Source organism: Anopheles funestus, chromosome 2RL (genome assembly GCF_943734845.2).
Source record: "Anopheles funestus chromosome 2RL, idAnoFuneDA-416_04, whole genome shotgun sequence".
Lineage (NCBI taxonomy): Eukaryota > Metazoa > Arthropoda > Insecta > Diptera > Culicidae > Anopheles > Anopheles funestus.
This window is the reverse complement of record NC_064598.1, coordinates 62,680,922-62,703,869: the sequence shown is the minus strand read 5'-3', so window position 1 is coordinate 62,703,869 and position 22,948 is coordinate 62,680,922. Positions and strand designations below refer to the sequence as shown.

General features: G+C 39.8%; 5 protein-coding genes across 7 annotated transcripts in view; 3 read left to right on the top strand and 2 right to left on the bottom strand.

The window, feature by feature from the left end:
• The window catches only part of LOC125766135 (lachesin-like), a 51,910-nt gene extending 48,421 nt beyond the window's left edge, over positions 1–3,489 (top strand). For both annotated transcript variants that reach the window (XM_049431813.1, XM_049431812.1), the window contains exon 11: positions 531–3,489. In XM_049431813.1, coding sequence (XP_049287770.1) covers positions 531–613 — 83 coding nt within the window. In that variant the 3' untranslated portion in view covers positions 614–3,489. The remainder of the gene's footprint in view (positions 1–530) is intronic.
• A 10,013-nt stretch (positions 3,490–13,502) lies between these two features.
• Positions 13,503–15,656, top strand: LOC125774927 (trypsin 3A1-like). Its single transcript, XM_049445298.1, has 2 exons — positions 13,503–14,815; positions 14,850–15,656. Exons 1-2 carry the CDS (start codon positions 14,565–14,567, stop codon positions 15,484–15,486), a joined length of 888 nt encoding a protein of 295 aa, XP_049301255.1. The 5' UTR covers positions 13,503–14,564; the 3' UTR covers positions 15,487–15,656.
• A 123-nt stretch (positions 15,657–15,779) lies between these two features.
• LOC125766126 (uncharacterized) lies at positions 15,780–17,833 on the bottom strand. Its single transcript, XM_049431801.1, has 3 exons — positions 16,922–17,833; positions 16,356–16,851; positions 15,780–16,284 (listed from the first exon to the last, which is right to left on the bottom strand). The coding sequence occupies exons 1-3, from the start codon at positions 17,590–17,592 to the stop codon at positions 15,868–15,870; spliced, it is 1,584 nt and encodes a 527-aa protein (XP_049287758.1). The 5' UTR covers positions 17,593–17,833; the 3' UTR covers positions 15,780–15,867.
• Positions 17,834–20,360: 2,527 nt separating this feature from the next.
• On the top strand, positions 20,361–21,300 carry LOC125766153 (methyltransferase-like 26). Of its 2 annotated transcripts, none has more exons than XM_049431846.1 (2): positions 20,361–20,510; positions 20,556–21,300. In XM_049431846.1, exons 1-2 carry the CDS (start codon positions 20,399–20,401, stop codon positions 21,227–21,229), a joined length of 786 nt encoding a protein of 261 aa, XP_049287803.1. In that variant the 5' UTR covers positions 20,361–20,398; the 3' UTR covers positions 21,230–21,300. The 2 variants fall into 2 exon arrangements, with proteins under 2 accessions (XP_049287803.1, XP_049287805.1); XM_049431848.1 differs by having other exon boundaries at positions 20,363–20,510; positions 20,590–21,300.
• LOC125766140 (probable ribosome production factor 1) lies at positions 21,288–22,588 on the bottom strand. The gene has a single exon (XM_049431825.1). It carries the CDS (start codon positions 22,458–22,460, stop codon positions 21,327–21,329), a length of 1,134 nt encoding a protein of 377 aa, XP_049287782.1. The 5' UTR covers positions 22,461–22,588; the 3' UTR covers positions 21,288–21,326.
• Between the last annotated feature and the right edge of the window lie 360 nt (positions 22,589–22,948).

The window sequence follows — 22,948 nt, the reverse complement described above, 5'->3', positions numbered from 1 at the left end:
GAGGAACTCCGACATGGATTGAGGATTTCTAACATGAAATTTTTGCATATCCTAGATGGGATATATTGTTTTACCTTTTGTTTTCAATTTGATATTTTAATATTAATTTTTATTACAACGCCGAATCAGGTAGACCTAATTTTCTATTAAAGTGTTGTTAAATTATTTGTTTCTTATTAACTCATATTTTGATTCCATATTTTTGTAATAATGGATTGGCCTGTTTTGTTCTTCAAGAGCCTTTTTAATATCCTCAATAGGTCTTTTTCGGTAGGAGGATAGTCAGTCATCCGTACCATTCTATATGGATAAAAAATATTCAACTTTCAAAACAATATTTTAAGTTTGTATAATTATGTTACGGACTGTAGTGTTCGCAATGACAAATGAGCAACTAACGAAAAACAGTAACTTTGAAACTACACCACATTTACACCTGTTACCTGTTTCTGTAACGGTTTCCCATCTCGAGTTGCACTTTTCACAAATATTTTATTGTATGTATTGTATTTTTTTTATTCACTTTTCAGGTGCCATCAATACTACCCGCAATATTCTGTCCATTATTTTTAGCACAGGTATGCTACTTTTGGCAAGGATTAGCTTACAATAACTAGAAATCAAAATGTATCCTGTAAACTAAGAGTAGCGCGCATGCACTGACAGCCGAGTGAACACGTAACATGATAGGTTCCTGCTCTTCAACCCAATAGCACACAGCAAAGGTGATAGAAAATGTTTTGCTACAAAAAATGGCTTAACATTCCGATGTTCAATTTGGCTACCGACGGGCAAAGAAAATCGTAACAAGTAAAGCGGAAAGATTATGCAGCAATCGCAGCTAACACAAAACAAAAGAACAACTATTTCAACACGTATAACTGAATGCAGGGTTTATAAACATATATATACTAAATGACAAATATATATATATACATATACACAGACATATACTAATTATACAAATATATTATAATGGAGAAGTCATTGACATCATATACACGCAACTTATAGCCAATTGAGAAGATAGCACAACGGCACAATCTATCAGGTAGTGTGAAATTGTATCGCAGGTTACTAAACTTGACTTAGAGCATATCTCCTCAAGCGACAACTGCACCATCAGTAGCATTTACCTACGACACGACCCTATATTCGATGAGCTGGCTGTATGTGTTCGAAGGCCACACTGTACCAACAACCGTATACCAGGAAAGACAAGGAAGAAGCGTAGTAAGTAGCACCAAATTGAGCTACTTCGCGAAAGCTAGGAATGGCGTTCTTAATTAAATTTATCAGCTACAAAAACAACTCTTCATCGGGGCTCGAACAATTGACTTCGTCAGGAGACTTCGTAAGGAAAGACAAAAAAAAACTCATTGAGCTTATGTTTGTTGTTCGGTTCCATTGTAAAGGTTGCTTTACTTTCGACTAGGGAACACAGCTTATACCTAAAGAAAAGCATCTACTGAGGTAGCAAGCATTATGAAATACCGCTTCTGTTTATCTAAGGAAAATGCTCCGAAATGTTTCAGAACTCTAAAGTAGACGGTCGAACAAGTGAAACAGAGGCAAACATCGAGCATTTGCATGAGGGAACATCGTAAAATGGTAAAATTCTTTCACTAGAAATATAATCGTGAAGCGTTTTATTTAAAATTGGCATGGACCTTACCTGTATAAATATGTAAGCTTACATAATCGGACTGAGAACTAAGAAGAAAAAAAAACACACAGAAAGACGTAAGAAATAGCGCATTTATGCCCACATATCAGTAATGCCGATTCGAAGCATAGTTTCTATTAGCACAAACTGTTAAGAAGAGTTTATAGAGTTGTTTAAAGTTCATGTGTAATATCGTTTTATGAACTGCGCGCATTCGAGTTGTACCAATATTTAAACACTAAAATTTAAAACACACTAAACGAAAAGGTTATAGATTAATTTTTTCTTGCCCGGTGGATATTTTGGGAAGTAAAAATATTTTTTCTTCAAGATTTCCAAAATCAAATCTCATACCAACTTTCATTAAAATCGCCCGTATGGCCGTACACTCCTAAAAGGACATGGGGCAGCAAAAGGCTCAAATAAAAAAAAACGCACAGATAATAACCAATGATGCAATTCCAAACGAGGGAAAAATTCTTTCTCCTTAAATGCACTTGTGAAACAAATGGAATGCGATTTTTAGGACTTTTTTTGTGTCCCCATCGGTCCAAACGGTGCATTCGAAATGACTCGTTGGACGATAATTGGATTTCTTTTGCAACTGCCCCCACAATTGTCGACCACAATTTGGCCACCAATTTTTCCGCGGCAAGCAAAGATGCAAGATGAAGCAGAAAAGGAATTCCTACCAAGCACTAAATCATCCAACCATTTGCCCATTCGTAGACCCAACTTTGAGATACGAAAAACTTTTGCGCGACATGGTGGCAAGGAGAAATGTTCAAAAACCGTCATGTTCAGAAAGGAAATTCTTTGGGGCGAGATTATTTTACTTCCTTTTTCTTTTTGCTTTTAACTACCAAAGATTTCCACCAATACGAAGCAGCACAAATATGCTACGATATTTTTACATCTTTATTTCATTTATAATATACGATTTTTGCTGCACAGTTGTGGGGGAAAAAACACGCACAAGATGCAATGGTGAATGTTTAATTATGAGGCAAACGAAAAAGCGTTGATAGTAAGGACACTTAATGAACTAAGCACAGTTTGCTTTTATCATGATATCATAAAAACTGACCTGTACGCTAGATAATGTGCAAGTGTATGCTATAATGTGCCAAATTGCGACTCATACGCTCATGTAATGTTTTCATAAAATGCGTCCCCTTCTCCCGAGTGCTTCTGTGGACAGATTGTTGTTATGTTGTTAGACTGTAAGTGACATTAGGTGAACTGGAATGGAATCTAAGGGAATTGTATAAATAATCGCAACTGGCCGGAGTGTGTGTGCGTGTGTGTGATTCGGAACGTGCAAACTGTACTTTGCATCTATGGCGTGTGTTAATATGGGGTAAAAAGACATTTTAGTGACAACGATGTTACCGCATGAATGCGAAAAATTAGTCCAACAACGAGATATACGTACAACATGAATTTATCCTAAATGTGTATATCTAAACCAAGTGTAAGTTAAAGCCGGTAGGACCACAGTAGTTACTATTATTGGCATTTGATTTTGTTGTTTTGCAACACTGAAGTACGCGTATTGTTTGTACAGTTAATTCAGCATCACGCCAGGAATCAATGTGCAATCAAACTAAACGGCTAAATGTTCCACTATCACGATTAAGATATAGTATGCAAAGAATGTAAAGACAAATTCAAACTATACTAGTACCACATTTTCCAACACAGGAAACGCTCCCGCATCAAACAACCGTATGCGACCGGAGCATTGCTATCAAGGATTCTGAACAAATAGAATACAAAACCAATAATAAAAGCTTTGAGTAAAAAATGGTTATCTATAAAAATGGTGTTTGACGATTGATTTCTATGATTTTTTTATCCGAATATAAATCGGTTAAGAAAGAGCGATGCTTTTCCCAAGGTAAGATTTTGGTTTTTAAATGCTTCCAATTATTACTTCTCGATGAGAAGGAAGTTCCTTAAGGTATAATATTTAATTTTTTTTTGTACCACTACAACATCAAGAGGAGTTTACCCTAAAATTTCTTGCTTTCTTTGCCTTTGTATTATCCGTATCCGTTTTCTTAATCCGATGGCTCGATTTTAATAAGGTCTGGATGGAATTTGGTATCGGTCCTGTCGCGTAAAGACCGGCGCTATATCACTTACACTATTTGGAAGACCATAGCATATTGGTATTTATCTTTTTTTGAAATATTTAAAATAACTCATGTGTTTATTTTTTATTTTTGGTAAAATTATACTGAATAAATAGATGCGAAGAATACGAAATTTTACCATTTCTTGCTTACATTAAATGAGTCACAAAATATCACAAGTATTCCCACAAATTTCATAATTGTTTTTTGCTTCTTAAGAACGGCCAGATCGTATCAAAAATTATTTTAATCACGTAACTGGATAGTCAACTCTTTCCAAGGGTGGACGGTCCGGATGGGATTTGATACCCAGTTTCATCTGTTAATAATATTCAAAGTAACATCTTTATTTCAATTCTTTGATATTTTTGTAATGAACATATTAATATCCTTCTTGTTTCAGCAAAAGCAAATTATTCTCTTATCACTTATACTTTGTACATTTAATTTGCCAAATGTAGTAACATGGAAAGCATGAAAAGGTATATTAACGAACATCTAACAGAAAATATGAAACAGCTAGACTTTTCCATCGATAAAACCGACATCAAGATAACTCAATTCACCGATCAAAGCCGATTACACTTTACTAAAGCAAAACAAATCTTAGCACTGTCAAACATGTTTAGTAAGCTATTACTTGTGGTATGGAAGATTATGTCACAAAATCATATCTAATCCAACTGTAACGAAAAAAGGGGGGAGAATTATGTCAATAAAGCAAATGGACAATTTTTTCCCATAAAAGGTTTCACGCATGATTTAGGAAAAATGTGTTAAGCCTTTTCTGATTTATCTCTTGTCATGGCAAGGTCAATAAATGCTAATGGATATAACATTTGATGTGGCTACGTTGTACTTATTATATTTAATCCTCACAAAATCTTTTCTGTGATAATCGTCATTGAAATAAAATACAATATAACTATCGTTCTTATTTGTACAACTATAACCCAGAAAACGAAGTAGTATTGTACAATTGTAATAAAAAATACTTAGAAAGAATTTTTTATTAACAATATAATGGTCCGTTTTTATTAACTTTAGAAAAGTGATTGAAATTATTAAATGAATAGATAATTTTATGAAAACAATTTTGATAATTTTAAAAGCATTTATAACTAAGAAAATTTCATATTTCTCATTTATTATTACCATATTTTGATGTAAAGAAGAAAAGCCTATCGTACTTGGGAAACGACCATTCCAAGCTACAAGTGCATGAATTTAAACATTTTCGAAAAACAAATCAGGTGAGTAATTTCTTCTCATATTCCAAGAATATGTAGAAATATCTGTCATGTTTGAATTTTGTGGTTGACATCAGCGATAATTTAACATGACTTTGCCTAATGGACCATCATCTCAACTCAATATTGCAAAAAGATGCTTGGTATAGTATTTGATCGGTACAAATTGATCGTAAAAACGATATGGAAACACACACAAAAGAAAAATTGTACACGGAATGTGAAACAGAATCGTAAAAAAGCACAATGAAAATTAAATGGAAACAAATCTTTCTAATGGTTTCCATCCCACCACCGTACGATGGAGGCGCCTAGCTTTTTGTGCGTTTGTGTGCAAACAATGGGATGTTAGAATGGGCTAGAATGTAAAATAAACTCACTCAGACGCATCCATTTCAATACACACATGCTCATGTGTGCTGAAATCCATTCACCAAAAGCCCACAGTTGAGCATGTACGTACGTAGATATGCCGGCGTGTTCACGTCCCTTCCGGACGGCTCTTCTCACTTCAAACCGCAGACAAATTCTCACACCGTTGCATGACGGCAGCTAAAACACTTTCCATACGCAAACCGACGTTATTTTGGTTTAATTTCAAAACCTCAAAACTATTTACCACTCACACCTCGCTTCACTGTGTTTAGCACCGCCGATACGATTCGCCTCGACTGTGTTGTCCTTTGCCTTGGTGTTAACAGTAGCCGTCAACGGACCAACCAACCCATCACAGTCCTTCACACCCAACCGGTGGTAACATTAGTGTCGCTGGTTTTGGTTGAATTTCCCGTCCGACCCTCTGTTGTATCCGCTTTTAAACTAATGTTCGCTTCACATCGTTCGTTGTATGATGTTTAATGTTTAGAAAATACATTATTTTCTAACATGGAGTAATGTTTACAGTAAACAGTTTAAACAATACCGTAAATATTCTTACCGACCAATATTGCAAAACTGTTTGATTGAAGAGTTTAAAAGCAATTCAAAGTTTCAGTGAATCGTTGTTTGAAACGTTATTTCGCTTGCACCGTAGATCACAAAGCACAAAGTGGAACTTTACGAATAATCGTTGAAATAGGCAACGAAACCATTTCTCTTCATTTTTAACCCCAAAAACATAGTACAATCAGCTGGAAATGATTGCACATAACAGTAAAAAAAAAAAAACTTTGTACCCGTAGACGGGACGAACACGAACGTTATGTATCCGGCCAGCGTTTGATTCACAGCGGAAAAGGAGATCATAGAATGTGTTAAAGTGAAAAATAAAATTTAATTGCCTTCAAAAGTCAGCAGGATGGAAAAATGACCAGCGCTTAACCTGGTAAAATGTTACCGATGCTTCACCATTGCTTCCTCTCGGTCAAGCAAAATGGTTTTCGATGCGCTACTTTGTCCTTATCGTGTTAATCGATACCAACCGAAGCGTTTGAGTGAATTTAGCGAAAAGTTTTTTACTCAAACTTATTTTTACTATTATCACATTGAATCATAATAATTTTACAAAATTAAATTAAATACAAAATAACTATTTATAATTCATTTACATAAAACATGTAAACTATTTAAAAAAGTTATTTAAAAAAAAATTGCTTTAACACAAAACTTGTTTTGTTAGCATGCACTGTATTTGATTTACATTATATTTTGGAACATTTTTGCTATATGCAGATTTTAAATATCAATAAGATGTCCTTTTCTGTAGAAAACATTAACAAAAAATATCTTCATACATGAATATCACCGAAAAGACACCAGTAACAAGCGTATGTACGTATAGGGTAAATGTTCGTGCCCAATAAATTATATCATTTCTCTCGCTTCACTTGACTCCCTGGCACTGGTCAAAATAATGAGTAGCACCTGCCAGTAAAGTGAAATCTTTTTTTTGTATACTTGCAACCAAACACCACCGTCATACCACACATACAGCGTGCAACAGCGTTTCCACTTCGTTGAATGCCCATGACGGTATAAATCGTGTTAAAATAATATGCTTTTAATTTGAAGGATCCATGAAATACTTTTACGGACGGTCATTATCATTATGAAATCAAGCAAAGTGATCCTCACACTTCGGCACTTCCAGTCAAGTCCCGTCGACAGAAGTAATAAAATTTGCGCTGAATAAATAAAACAGTGTCGCCGTTGACGGTGGCTTTTCATCTGGATTTTTTTTTCCTTTACTCGGTAGCTGCCCTTTTTGTCCATTCACTTTAGTACCCGTTACAGCCTTAGTTGAGGCACGGCAAGTGTCAAAATGTTCTCAGTCAGTAAGCGAAAGTCAGTCACTGGTCGTGTAGCAAGCGGGGGAAAAGTTTGCATGAATAATAAATTAGAGGAGGGACATTATGCTACTGCCCTAACGTGCTGCCTGAAATCAGCATTGGAGCTAGTCTAGAGAATCTGGAAAAATATTGTAAAGATGCCATGGCAAAGATAATATTCTCGATAAGCTTGATATCATGTTAAAATAAGCGAAAGCAAATCGGTTTTGAACGAATACTTTTTCCAGTGGAGGATATATCAAGGATATATGTATAACAATGATCGGTTTTTTTAAATCCAGGTTTAACTAGGTAACTAGAGCATCCTTAAAATCCTCACACCAGTAAGCCTCAGTTAGTAGACTAGTAAGGATAATATGCCTTTTACTGATAGTCCTGAACATGCATCATCCTGTGCTACGTCCTACTTTAGGTCTTTCTAATATCAACCTTAATTTAAAACACAGGCGCTTCGAGGTCGATGAAAAACTGGCCGTACGATGAGTGAAACGACATCAGCATGTTGTAAGATTATTGTACAGTAGTTCCCTTACCATTGTGGGACAAGTAATGCATGCAAAATATCAATCATATTATTATTGCATAGTAATATCTTCTGCCTTTCAGCCTAGAAAAATATTGGAAAAAACAGGTGTAACAAACATTGGCCAAGCTTTGGATTTTAGGTCACGTGTGTTGAAAAACATAAAATTTCATACAAATGATATCCTTTCACAAAGTTATGTATTTCGAGGAAAACAATACTTTCAAATGTGGAAAATGGTGTTAAAAATGCTCTCGATACACATAACGCAATCCAATCATGAGGAAAAACAAGATTTCGCTACCTTCCTTTCTCTTTATTTGCTTTTATACATTTTCGTATCGAACGATGTTTAAAATAAGCTTATGTTTAAAAAACAATGTCTTTCGAACATGCTTCAATGTTATAAATCTACATTTTAAAACAAAAGCAAAATTTATTTATTAATTGTTTTTACGTTTATGTAAATTATACGTCTGCTTATTCCTAAAGTTCAATAATTTTAATTTAAATCAAAGCTTTGAAAATAATTCTTTGCATAGGAAAACAGGAACATTATTTTACTTCTCTAGTTTGCCTTTTTTCGCTATATTCGTGTCCTGTGGCCGAGTTAAATTTTTTATACTCCGTATATTCAAATTACATAAGGCAATTGGGGCGACCCGATGTATGTGATAAAAGGTGCCGGTTCCACACGGCAGAACCGGGTATCAAATCCCATCCGGACCGTTCTCCCGTAGTGTCTGAGTATCCGGTTACGTGGTAAAAATAAGGCTTTGATACGGTCTGGCCGTGCTTAAGAAGCAAAAAAAATAATTATAACTCGTTTATTCGTATCTCCCCTTATTACAAAATAATTTTTCTTTATTTCATTTTATAAATAAAATTATTGCTAATATGGATCATTTTATAGTTTTTTAATGCTCTTCAGTTATTCATTTTTCCAGATAATAGGATTTAAAGTTGCATTTATCTTAAAAAGTTCAACTGAAATTATTGCAAATAATTTTTTTTAAATTTTGTATAGAGTAGAGTTCTCTTTAATAAGCACAAAAAATAAAAAAATACGTTTCATTGCAAACGTACCGATAACGCTTCAGGAAGCCTTTTTGCTGCTGCATTATTCCTAGCAGATTGAGTCCAGTGGCAATGAGCGATTATCAAAAACAGGAATCGAATCCATTCAAACAGAAAATTATAAATTACGATAGGGTCCAACGCAACTACCTTTATCGAAATTTGCTCCTGTCGGCCGTAGAATAACATTGTCATCAACACGATAATACGTTTCGATAACCGCTACAACCACATCATATTCGAATAATTATGCGAAATTTGAGAAATATCATTCACTTCCAGCCTCAATGTTTTCGTAACATCACATGGAGGACATGCTGTGAATATAATCATTTCACCTTTGCAACATTTCAAAAGCGGTACGCAATCGTGGTTAAAATATTTCTAACGATGTAAGCGAAAGAAACGAAGATTTATCTAATGAATAAATTCCCTGTACAACGCTTTTTATGAAGAAAACGATCATCCCATTCTTTATCCTCACACACTAACACATACATTGAACGGTCCATCCTACACCGTAACGACTGACCCTGAAATTTGTTTGACCATGGCTGCTATAAACCAGACACCAAATGCGTACCAAATGCTTGCGAACGATAAAACCAACCAACGACAATGTGCAAGTGCATCATCGAACACGCAGTTTCGCTGCGCCTATGACCGCAATTGCACAAGAGACAACAGTGCAGAACAGGGATGACAGATGGGAGATGTGATGAAAAACTGGCGTCGAACGAATGCATTTATGGAAGATCTGCAAATGAGCAAATAATTGGATGAAACTCGAGTCCCAGACAAAACAGTGACGGTACCCGTTCCGGGATCCGACCACAGAAAAGTGCCACCACCCCCGTTTCGAACGATGCAAGTAAAACAAGGGAAGCATAATTGCATTTGTCGCTGTCGGCGATGTTTCATTCCATGGCAGCAACCGTTCCGAACACCTATTACTGCTTGCCGATGCCGGGGAATGCCGGGGAAAAGGTTTGTCAGCACCATCAAAAGGAAATTCCGGCCGCAACATTGCTTGCCTGTCCGCTGCAATGAATGGAATACAATGGTATACCGAAAACGGCAGAGAAAGGGAAATGTGATGGTGACAACAAAAATGGCACTGCATTCTACAACACGGCGTGAGCGCGGAGTAGATGAAAATTTTGACACCAATAATTATCGTTCTCCCACCGGATGCTCCAAGTTGCAAATATGGACGCCCATTGAACACTGCATCGATTCACAAATCGCATTCGAGTGCAATTTCGTGTGGCAACAACTACAAACAATAGTGGCGCCCGTGGAACGCTCTTCCTATCAGCAGGATGAGCAATTGTTTGAGGTTGTGGGCAATGATACTGCAAACGATAAATTATTGCTACCGTGCGGATCAAACATCGGTTCAACATGAATCGGCTATCTTGGACGATGGATATGGCCGCATCTTAGTTTCTGAGCTATTCTGTCCTTCGATCTTTACGGAAACGGAAACAATTTTATTATTCCTATTGCTAACTTGTCGAAGAGTTTAACACATCAGGAGGTAGGGAACATATTTGAATAAATTAAAAAAAGTGTAGAAGCGCGCGGCTAACCAAAATTGAGCTAAAACACTCTTCAAACAAATTCCGAATAGAAGAAAATACTAATTTTCTTTTTTTTTTAATTTAATGTCCGAATAGAAGAAAGAACTAATAACAGGGGGGTAGGGGGAGAAGTCACCCCCAATACAACCGCAACGATCATCAATGCATTTCGAATCGGATAAACAGATATCGAACCACGCACTGAAACAAGTACAACGATTCGGGACATGAAAACAGTGGCAGATCTAGCTTCTCGGAGGCCCTAAGCGGAATGGTAATTGGGGCTCCAAAACTAAAGATGGTCGCACTGCCAATAAATTTAAATCAACGAGGTTTATTTTACATTGCTACACTATATCCGATCGAAGAAAATAAAATACTGACCGGGGTGTGAACTGGTTTTAAAAGTGCTGACCGGGGAGGAGTCATTTTTATGACTGCCATTCCTTGTGGCCCCTAAAATTACGCTGATGATCAGTGGGGCGGTCCGGTGGTGCATGTGAAAAACGGCGCCGGTCCACACGGCAGGACCGGGTTCAAATCCTATCCGGATCGTTCCCCCGTAGCAAGGACTGACTATCCGGCTATAACGGCTGACGTGGTAAAATAAGTCTAGTAAGCCAGAAATGGCCGGCGTGACCTGTAAGGTTGTTAAGCCAAGAAGAAGAAGAAGATCAGTGGCGGATTTACACTTCTGGGGGCCCTAAGCGGACGTTTATTGGGGGGTACCCAAGCGGGCAAGTGAGGCCCCTGCGAAATGCTTGGATTGGGAAAATAGTTCTGATTTTAAACACTTGCGAGAACGGGATCCCCGGTCGCTTAGTTCGCGTAACGTTAAACCCACTACTGCTGTTGATCGCAAGGGGGGCAAGCACGGGGCCCCAAGCATCTTCTTAGTTTGCGTACCGCTTAATCCGCCTCTGGTCAGAACCAATTCGTTTGGTGCTTGAGCTCGGGGTCCCAAGCGGCCGCTTAGTACGTTTATAGGAAAATCCGCCTCTGGATGGAACTGCAGATCCCTCACAACACCCGAATGATTCGTGCATGGACCTTCAACCTAAACATTATTAATGTGCATAGTGTTGTGGCGTCATATCAGCCACGCACTGTAATAGTTTTCGTTAAGTAGTTAGGAACTCACAAGTTAGAGAGTGCCAGGCGAGGTACTCAGCACAGGCTATAAAAGTGTGCGCAAGGTGAATTTCACGCTCTTTTTTTATTCTGGTGAAGTTCGGGGAAGTACGTACGAGATGTGTAAATTATAAATAAAAGCAAAATATAACTAAGTGCACAAAAGTAACAATAGTCCATAAGTTGGAAACACCGATGACGATAAGGAGATCTTCTATACGCAGTTGGAGGGGGAGTACAACCGCTGCTCACAACATGACGTCAAAATCGTCATCGGAGACATTAACGATCGGACGGAAGGAAGCATTCAAACCGACTATAGGAAGTTTCAAGGCCCACCAGCTGACGAACGACAATAGCTTTCGTTTAGTAAACTTCACCTCCTCCAAGCACATGACCATTTGCAACACCTTCTTCCAGCACGCACCTCGCTTCAGCTACACCTGGAGATCACCAAAGCAGACGTATTCTGTGACTATTCCGTCTCATCGATTGAAGGCACTTCTTGGATATTTTCGACGTACGTACATATAGGGATCCAAGCGTCGACTCAGATCATTTTCTGGTTATGTTTAAGTTACGCCAGAAACCGTGTGTAGCCGATAAGCGGCGCTATCAGACCACCCCAAAGCTCAACATAGATCGATTGAGGCACCCTGATGTGGCGAGGGACTTCGCGAACGCGCTTGGGGAAGCACTGACGTAGGACAACACCTTTGAGGCGATGTCCCTCAATGACCATTGGCGTGTGATGGAGCAAGCCATCAGCAGCACGGCCGTTCGGTCGGCCACATAACACGTAACCAAAGGAATGAATGGGTTGATGATGAGTGAAAGCGAGTACTATCCGAGAGGAACGTAGTACACAGATCGGGCCGAACTATGGAACAATGGACAAGGGCAAGGGGACGGACTCTGCTGTGTACTGTTTAACATTGCTCAGGAAGGTGTCATGCGAAGAGCGGGTTTCGACATCCGGGCTACGATTTTCTCCCGTTCTGTCCAGTTTCTTGACTTCGCGGGTGACATTGACATCATCGGACGGACATCTGCGGCACCCGACTGAAACGCGAGGTCGATAGAATTGGATTATGGATCAATGCGACGAAGACAAAGTACATGCTTGCTGGAGGCTCTGACCCACTCGGAAGCAGAGTATCAATTGACGGCGATGATCTCGAGATTGTAGAAGAGTTCTGCTATCTTGGTACGATCGTAACTTCGGGCAACAACATGAGCAGCAAAATCCGAAGGCGCACTGTTCAGGGAAATCGTGCCTACTACGGGATCCACAAACTCCAGCATCACACGAAACGCAAGATATATCCGACACTGAGACGTCCGGTAGTCCTCTACGGGTATGAGTCTGGGCGAGTATGTCTATACGAGTATGTCTATAGTATATGGCGAGTCCTAACGGGTATGAGTCGAACGGCGTATGCTAAGGACTATCATTGGCGGTCTGTGAAAGCATGGCGTGTGAAGAAGGAGAATGAACCACGAGCAAGCTGAGCTGTTTGCCGGTGCAGGTATCCTGACTCATGCCCCCCCAGGGAGGTGCTCGTCAGCAACTCGTTCGGCACGAGACATAGAGGAACACAACAAGCTCGTTGGCTGGATCAGGTGGAGTCGAACCTGTCGAAGTTCGGCTGCAGCCACGGATTGAGGACTGCAGTCCTGGACCCAGTTTCCTGTAAAATTTTGAAGACATGGCCATGTCGTCACGACGTGCTCGACCCTGAACAGGTCAAGAAGAAAAAACGAAAAACATACTCTATAAATATGTATTTGAGTAACAAATTTAAAATGTCTCTTCTAACATCATACAAATTTCAATGCCCTAGATACAACGTCCTACCCACGTAGGAACTGGCCGGATGAAGTTTAATATGTATCAACATGTTCAGAGAAATTAAAATAATATACTTTCTCTTGAATATCTGGGGACATCAAGGAAAGAAAATGTTCTATTCACTAAAATAATAACTCCAGACAAACATCGCCACTCTAATTGCCACAATAATTAAATTACAATTCAAAGTTAAATAAAAATTTCGTAATTGCAGGGCCGTTCTGTACGAATAAAAAAATCGTATTTTTTAAATAATTCATTGTATTGATGGCAGATGCAATAATAGAATAGTGTTATTTGCAAAGTAGCGGATCAAGCTTTTTGGAGGCCCAAAGCGGAATGGTATTTGCCCCCCAAAACTAAAGAGGATTTTAACAAAGGTACTTACATCAGGGTGATTTATTTTGCATCGGTCTATTATCACCGATCGCGGAGGGTGAATCTTTGAAAGCATTGATCGGGGTGTGAATTGATTTTAATAGGAGGGGCAGCTCATTTTTGGAGGCCCTATCGCCCTTCGGAGCCTCCAAAAACACGACGATGACAAACAAGTGGAGGGAGTTTTCTGAAATCTGAAAGTATTGCAACAGGAATATGCCTATTAATTTCTTAGCGAATTGACCTCTTTGTGTTCCCCATCATCATATTGGCGAGTGTGCAACCCGTTCTTCTGATATCTACATTCTCAAACGGATATCTAAATTCTCGTTTTTGGGGCCCTTCTGAACGTCGGACCCCAAGGCGATCGCGAGTGGGTTTGTTTCAAACCTTTTTAGAAATATTCTATTTAATTTTTAACCCACTTATTACACTTAAGATAGGTCACTAACACGACATGCAAAACACATAATTATCAGCCAGTTTATAGTGGAACGATATACCTAAAATAATTATTCAAAATACAACTATCAGTGTTTACCATACGTAAACTTGGCCTAAACGATTGCCCTAATTTAGTTATCAACAGAAATGACTCCCGCGGACAGAAGTTGTTGAATAATACTCGTGGTATATAAAAACACCGCTCACTCGATACAACCAAGCACAACAATCAGAATGAAGTCTTACTGTAAAATTGTTTATTCAGTGGCGGCACTCATTAGCCAAAGAGTAATTCCTACTTATACGGACGATCGAAACTCATCAACCCCGGTCAACGATTGTTCGAACGAGGAACGTATTGTCGGCGGTGTTCCGGTTGACATTCGTGATTTTCCATATCAGGTGTCGTTACGTCGTGGAAGACACTTTTGCGGGGGATCTATTATTGACGACCAGTGGATACTGACTGCCGCTCATTGCACAAGGTAAGAATCCTATAACCAAACTATACATATTTGGCCTTTTTTATTCACACCTTCCGTGTTGTCTCAGAACCATCAACGCTCTTGGCCTTTGGGTTCATGTTGGTTCCACTCATGTAAACGATGGTGGCCGATCAATCAAAGTGAGGCGGATTCTTCAACATCCGAAGCAAAATTCTTGGAGCGATTATGATTTCTCATTACTCCATCTGGACCGACCGTTAAGCTTCAGCGAATCGGTTCAGCCGATACGTTTGCGTAGACCGTCCGAAAGCGAAGGTGACGGTGAACTTTCCGATGGTACCCTGTGTAAAGTTTCCGGCTGGGGTAATACTCACAATCCGGATGAATCAGCGCTCGTTCTCCGGGCTGCCAGTGTTCCCCTGACCAACCATCGACAGTGCAGCGAAGTGTACGAAGGCATTGGAAGCGTCACCGAAAGCATGGTATGTGCGGGATACGACGAGGGAGGTAAGGATTCCTGCCAGGGAGATTCGGGCGGTCCGCTCGTGTGTGACGGTCAATTGACTGGTGTCGTTTCATGGGGTAAGGGATGTGCCGAGCCGGGATTTCCGGGAGTTTACGCAAAGGTTTCGACAGCATTCGAATGGATCGAACGAACGCTGCAGGTGGAACGTGTATCTGCAGCACCGGACGAAGTAGAAGCCTTTTAGTGTCGAATCATTTTAAGCCGGGATTAGCAGCGAAAAAAAGTTACACATGCCCGACATTATGGATTATCTTTTACCGAAGCACGAAAACTGTGCAGAATGCAATAATATGACGTGTGAAGGTCGCTATATGCTGCTCAATTTATGATTGCTCTCTTTCCAATAAGAATGCAATTATTAAACACAAAATTTTGTTAAACATTGAGAAGGTCTGGTACAAATCAAGAGAAGGTCTGGTACAAATCAAGCAAGCCCCAAAAACGTAGTGGGAAAATAGATTTTGCAATATCCCAAAAAAGTAATTCTTTTCGTAAGAATTATGTAATTTATTACATATTCCTGCAATACCCAAATCAATCCAATATCAATAGCATTTCTACATTATCAGGAGTCCACATCACTACTTTTTGGAAACATTGCTTCAAAATCATCGCTAGTGGCACGAATGTATTGCGCAGCAAAGCTTTCCGCGACCAGCGCGATCTCTTCGTCAGATTTAGAAAGATCAAACAATTCACCAAACTCCTCCGGTAGGATCGTTTCTTCCGACAGTTGCACGTCTTCTTTCAGTCCCAGTATTTCGTTTATTTCCAAGATTGGGTCATAACTTTCACGATAACTAGGCTCGCTGTGAATGGATTGAGAATCACTTGTTTTCGTTCGCTCGCTGCTGGCACTCGAACTTTTATCCTGAACACAATAATTTTCCTTGTTTCGTTCCTCGCTCGTTTCTGAAGGCTTTATCTTTTCCCAGCTCATATCAACGTTATGAAAGAGATCGTTATAGATTTTCTTGTAGTACTAAAATAAATACAAAAATAAAATTTTATAGCAGCGATCAAAATAATAGCGAAACAATGCAAGCCATTTACTTTAGGCTGGGCATATGTTAGTCCTCCGATTACTATTTTTTCAAGTGAAGACGCATTGCTGTCTGCTTCACCGATACTTTCACTATCTTCGTATCCGAACTGATCAAACAAAGGCTCTACCACCGTTGTAGTCGACACATTCTCTTCATCATCAGAAACGGTCGCCTCAGGCACTGGTATCGGCAAACATTGATTAACTACGAATACATTATATTTCGACAAACTTGTAGAAGCTATTGTAATGTCTTCTTCAAGATCATTCACAACATAACTGGTTCCGTTCGACTCTTGCTGATCCAGCAGATCTTCAAATGTTAAAGAATTTGCAGATATCTGCGTAGAGTGACATTCTTGTTGACCGAAATGCAGCCGGCAAATCTCTCGCGTCATTTCAACCGTGTCCAGACATTGGTTGTATTCACTAATAAATTTTAAAAGCTCTTCATACTGATACACCAACCATTGGATAGCTCGATCGTCGATACGTTTTTGCTGGCTGAAAATACAATAAGAGTTACATCGGTTAAATTACCATGTCTAATGTCTATTAACTACATCATGCTTACTCTACGGCGGTTTTTACAATTTGTTCCATCTCCTTTATGATTCGGTTCTTTTCCAGTTGCATACGGCTGGTTACTTCACGCTTTAATTTTTCCCGATAGTAGCGGGCAATCTTGCACAACATATCCTTGGCCTGTTTGCGTACCTTGCGACACACAAATTCTCCCCAAACCTGTCTAGCTTGGGCGTATGAACGATGCAGATTACCCTTCTCTTCCCAAAACTGTTGCTTAAGCATTTTTTCCATGTTTTCCAATAACGCCTCATAACGCTTACGCTCTTCGTCCCTTGCAATGTTAATTTTCTGATTATACTCAAAATTTAAAAAGTCCATCTCATCCGGACTGATACCAGCTGCGGCAATTTGTTTCAATCGTCGTCTCCAATAGCCATCCACACGGTGTGAGATATTACCGCCAATCTGAAGTATATGTTCGTGTATCTGTCCACGAATTGTGTCAGATTCGTGTGATGGAGACGTTCCATCCGGCAAGGCTATGCAATCCGGTTGCACTGCTGACTGTTGGCTTGGCTGTAAGGTCCCGATTACAACGCTCGCTAAATCAGGACCCAGTTCGTTGGCCATTTCGGAAATTGTAGGAGCCGTGCCTGTTTGCAGAAAATATGTACGACGACACAATTTTGATGGTTTCTTTTTCTCGCAAGAAGTCATCTTTATATGATGATGCTACTGCTAGGATAATTCCGGAAGTTATCGGCAAACGTTTCTTCGGTCACATAACACGAATATAACATGTATTTTCACAACAACCCTGCTAACACCGGATGTTTAAGATCGTTACCCACTGAATAAAGTCCACTACCTAGTAACGCACGCTGTCAACATGCAAGGCCTGCTGCCATTACAAACTTATGTAATTTCCGTTGTATTTCAAATGATAATTTAAACTCAAAATTTCACATTCGGTTAGCATTTTCTTGCTCGTCCTTTTACGAGTAAATCCTGTGAGAAAAATGCTTTCTGCGCTCATTTTTAGTAATAAATTTTTCCAGTGATTTGTTTCTGTTTGAAAAAACCCGTTGCGGATTCTATTGTCATTTTGGTTTTTGCGTGGAGCAAAAATAAATAACTCATTCCTCCATTCTATTCCCAACACAGTTAGCGAAAGGTTAGCCTTTCACCTTCGAACATAGTAAGACACGACTCGTACCTACGCAAACAACCAATTGTTCCTACCGTCTGATGATTTCGCCCATAACATCTGCCACTCATCCACGTGCTACTGATATTGAATGCCATATTTTAAATTAATATCCCACATACATGTGTTGTTGTTTAATAAGAAATCACGTGTTATGCATACACATAGAGCGTCACTCTCTTCCGGCACTTTCACACTCGTTTTGCTCCAAAGAGCACAACGGCAAACTGGAAGTTATTAGTTACGGCTTTCCAATGGAAGTTTGGAACATCGGAGTTGGGCTGAACGTTCCATCGAAGGAATCGAACCATGTCCACTTGTCTTCGTTATGGCGCTTCGTTATCAATGATGATGATGTTGAAGTAGAATAATGCGAAGCTTGTTTGCAGTGTTGCTTGTTTGCAGTGTTCTAGTGTTTCAGCTCGCTCGTTGTTGTTGTTGCGAAATTCAACTATGTAGGCGTCATTTTCTACTGTCTATACATCCACACCCTTAGGATGTTCACCGGTTATGATATGATGTTGTTTCACCTTCCAGTCTCACCCTATCGCGGCCGGCCAAGATCAACAATACCGGTAAGGAAACCATCCAACACTCCGCCTCCGATTCCGCTCTGTAAGGCTACACTTCACTTCAAACGCTCTCACCTTGAGATCCGGCTGACCCGTACTTCGCTTTTCCGTCCTAACCAAACCACATCCGGGTTCCTTTTTCGGTAATTGAGCTACGCCACCGGGTACGTCGACCTACAGCTTGTATCATCTAGCAACATCCCTGGTCGTAGAGCGTCATCACCAGGGTAGGAGATTGATACGCAAACATCGTTTCCCCGGCGCTTGTGGCTAAGCGGTATGCAAGGAACAATCTTTCGAAATACCTCCACACACACACACGCACACATATCCAGACATTTTCCGATAGGAAAATGGGTTGGAGTAACACCACATCTACGGGATGAAATTTGCATTCTAATAGATGACGCTCATGACGGACAGATGGCACCTTTCCAGCTTGTGCATAACCAAGGAAGAAGTCTGCGATCAAGACTTCCAGAACCCAGCTTCTAGTGCAGTTGGTCGAAGCATACACCCAAGCAAATCCAATCCCAAGCCCGATTGAACCAAACATATTGCTAATATGGATCATTTCAAAGTGGCATTATTGCTCAACTAACGACTCAATAACAAAGAACTACTGTAAGTAAATTTTACATTTGTTTTATACTATGTGGGGAACACATTGAGCAAAACTGAAAAATGTACAAAATATTTTTAAGAAAACTAAAAACGAAAATATGATGAATATGTATTGGAACGGTGGTGTATGTCGATGCGGTGCGGTCTTTACTGAACAGGAAAGTGTATCAAATTCGATTCGGCTATGGGTAAATAAAGTAGTGCCATAGAAAAGAAGACGGAAAATGTATTTACTGATTATTTAAATGGTTATAGGTCATATGTCCATTTGATGGACACAACTAAAACTAAAACCATATCAAATAAAACATGAGTATGTGAGTGTTTGTTTGTTTTTTTTTGCTCGCTTAAAAGGGCCTGACCGCATCAAGACCTGTTTTACCATGTAGCAGGATAGTTAGTCCTTGCCACGGGGGTATGATCGGAATGGGATTTGAAACCCGGTCCTTTCGTGTGGACCGGTGCCGTTTATCACATACAAAACTGGGCCGCCCCTGTGAGTGGTTGTTGTTCCGAACAAAAAGCAAATATTACTATTATAGTTGAAATAATTCTTATAGGTACCTAATTGGAATTATATAAATGCTTTCTTCGTTTCAGCAAAATTTTCCAGTTTTGAGGCATATGGAACGGTACTCACAATATTTAATTAGGACTTTTTAATCTGCTAACAGGATATCTTATTTATGTTTAAGTTTACACAATATATCAAATCAAACAACAAAAAGTTTGAGATAATTGATTTGCATTTATTATTTGCCTCATTTTATCCACGTTTCAGGAAAAGAAACAATTTCTAAAACACGTGTATTGTATCTTCGCCGGTTGTACTTCATAGCACGTTAGCTGCTACGTACGCAGCCAAATATTGTTCGTGTACTGCTCAATGCTGTCATTTTAAGTGACAGCATTGTATGCCAAAAAAAATGTCGTTGGAAATCCAATAATAAAATAAAATAATTCTTGACAACGGACGAATGATTCGATGCGATAACGTGGTTTAATTCATCGCATAATTCCTGTGCTGGGAGAATGAATATTGCTTAAATTTAAATTGAACCATTTCCGCTGTGCGTGACCAATGCTGGCCGGAAGGTTACATGGGTTTTGTTTACAAAAAATGGCAGCCAAAAGTTGTCAAGCTAACTTCAAATCGCATCGCCTTCCTTATGTTTACAAGCATCCATACAAATTGTTCTCTTTTCTTTCGACCTGGCTAACAAGATTATCAGGTAAATATCAGGCATTTGTTTCATTGTTTTATATAGCATGACGAGGGTATCATTTTCTTCCATTATATACATGTTTCAGCATCATGAAAAGAATAACTAATCCAGCCGGCGAAAGAAACAAAGATCCGATACTAAATGTTTTAAAACGAGTGCTATCAAAGACCGCACCCAATCTACGACTGTTGGAAGTGTCTTCCGGTGTGGGACTACATGCGGCTTACTTTGCTAAAGAATTCCCCAATATCACTTTCCAACCATCGGAATTCGATACCTCGTTATTCGGCAGTATCGACGCATATCGACAGGGAGTGGAGAACGTTGCTTGTCCGATCTTCATCGATGTTTCACAACCGTGCAGTGAATGGCAGAACGAGGCCAACGTTAACCAACGCTGCTGTGCCAACCAATTCGATTATATGCTTAACATCAACATGTTACACATTTCACCGATAGCCTGCGCCAAGGGACTCTTTCACAACGCATCGGAACTTCTGAAACGAGGCGGATTGTTGATCACCTACGGACCGTATGCCGTGGACGGCATTCTCTCACCGGACAGTAATGTACGCTTTAACGAATCATTACAACAACGGAATCCGGAATGGGGTATACGCGATACGAACGATTTGTGTAAAATGGCACTTCAGAAGGGAATCACACTTGAAGAAGTGATCGACCTGCCGGCCAACAACAAATGCTTGATTTGGAAGAATGGATAAAACTGCTGGGCGAATAGCATCCAATTTTAATCATAAAAAAACAATGAACACAAAAAAGTTGCTCGATTTCGATCCAACGCATGCGAAATACTTTATTTTACAGGAAAAATCTTCGCCGGCCTTCCAGCTGGTGCCGTTTGTTAGTAATCATCCATTCGTAATCGCCACATTTGCCATCAAACAATCCCACCTGCAGGGATCGCAGTTTGAGTGTGAATCGTGGCCCCAATTCTCGCAGCTTTACACGTTTTCCATTCTTATCGAATTCGTACAGATGATGTCGGAAGAAAATGTAATCTCGTTGATTATGAAATGTTACGGCACGCCGCCCACGAAACTCAGGATCGTAGTGAAACAAAGCACCCAGCATGCGACCGATCGTTAATCCAAGGCGAGTGGTGAAATTATTCAAAATCACCTCGGGTCGGTGTAACGTAATGTCCGTATCTTTACGTTTCAAATCCTTCATACCCTTGAAGTTACTTATTTTGAAATGTGCCGTTGGGCCTTCCGGAAGGTGAATTAGCAGCAAACCTTCGGGCTTCTTTTTGTTCTCATTCACTACCAAAATGTCCGTAAAGTTTTCGCGTATCGCGCTTTGGCACACCCGCTTCAGTTGCGTTTTGTTACGTCGGAATGTGGACGTATTCGGGATTATTCGGCGCAACAGGGAAGCGAACTCGCGCGTTGCATTGTGCGGCGTTGCATTAAACGTTATCATAACCCTCGGTTTATAACTCTTCTTGTAGTATTCGCAAAATTCATCGTTTGCCAGATCGTTCATCACTTCCTCCTGATCTTCGGCTTCGATGCTCGTTACCATCGTAGCATCCTTCTCTCGCAATGTTTCGAGCGTATGGGTCGGAGCGGACGGTATGCCTTCCAATTTTCGAGTCTTCTTGTTTTCCTTTTCCTCCTTTCTTTTCATGGTCTGCAGTCGCTTGAAACGCTTGTGACGAATTTCTTTGTTTTTCACAAAGTTTATCGGATTAATCATAGGGAATATTGTCTCCTGTGGATCATCTTCGTCATCCGCTATGCCTCGTTTACGGCGTAAACGCAGCATCTCTTCCGCACGTTCTGCTACTTCACGGGCTGCCTTTTCATCCAGGTAGTCTTGTATACGTTTGCGTTTCGGTTTTCTTTCGCCATCCTTTTTCTTGCCACCTGTTTTCGACGTGGAAGGTTTTGGTTCCATTTTCACATCACTATCACTATCGTCGCTCGACATTTTCAACAGATTTCTTCAAAACGAATAGATAATTCTCCAGAGATATGAACGGGACACGGTTTTTGGCGACCACGTTTTGTTGTTGTTCTAGTTTTAAGCTACCGCTGAATGACAGCGCTTTTGACAATCAGCATGATTGTCAAACAGGACCAAGTCATGCGTTCCCCACTAGCAACAATGTCCAGCTAGCAAATGTGTGAGATAAAAACAAATTGAGTGCTCGTGCAAATAGATGGGCTAAAGTCTGAAACACGACCCCCCCCACTCACGGTCACTCATCTGCGTGTCAATTTTTCGTACAGGGTGGTTCGGAGACTATGCAATGTGGCTTGAATTTGATTTTTTTTACAATTACTATTAAATTGGGCTAAAGTCTGAAACACGACCCCCCCCACTCACGGTCACTCATCTGCGTGTCAATTTTTCGTACAGGGTGGTTCGGAGACTATGCAATGTGGCCTGAATTTGATTTTTTTTACAATTATTAT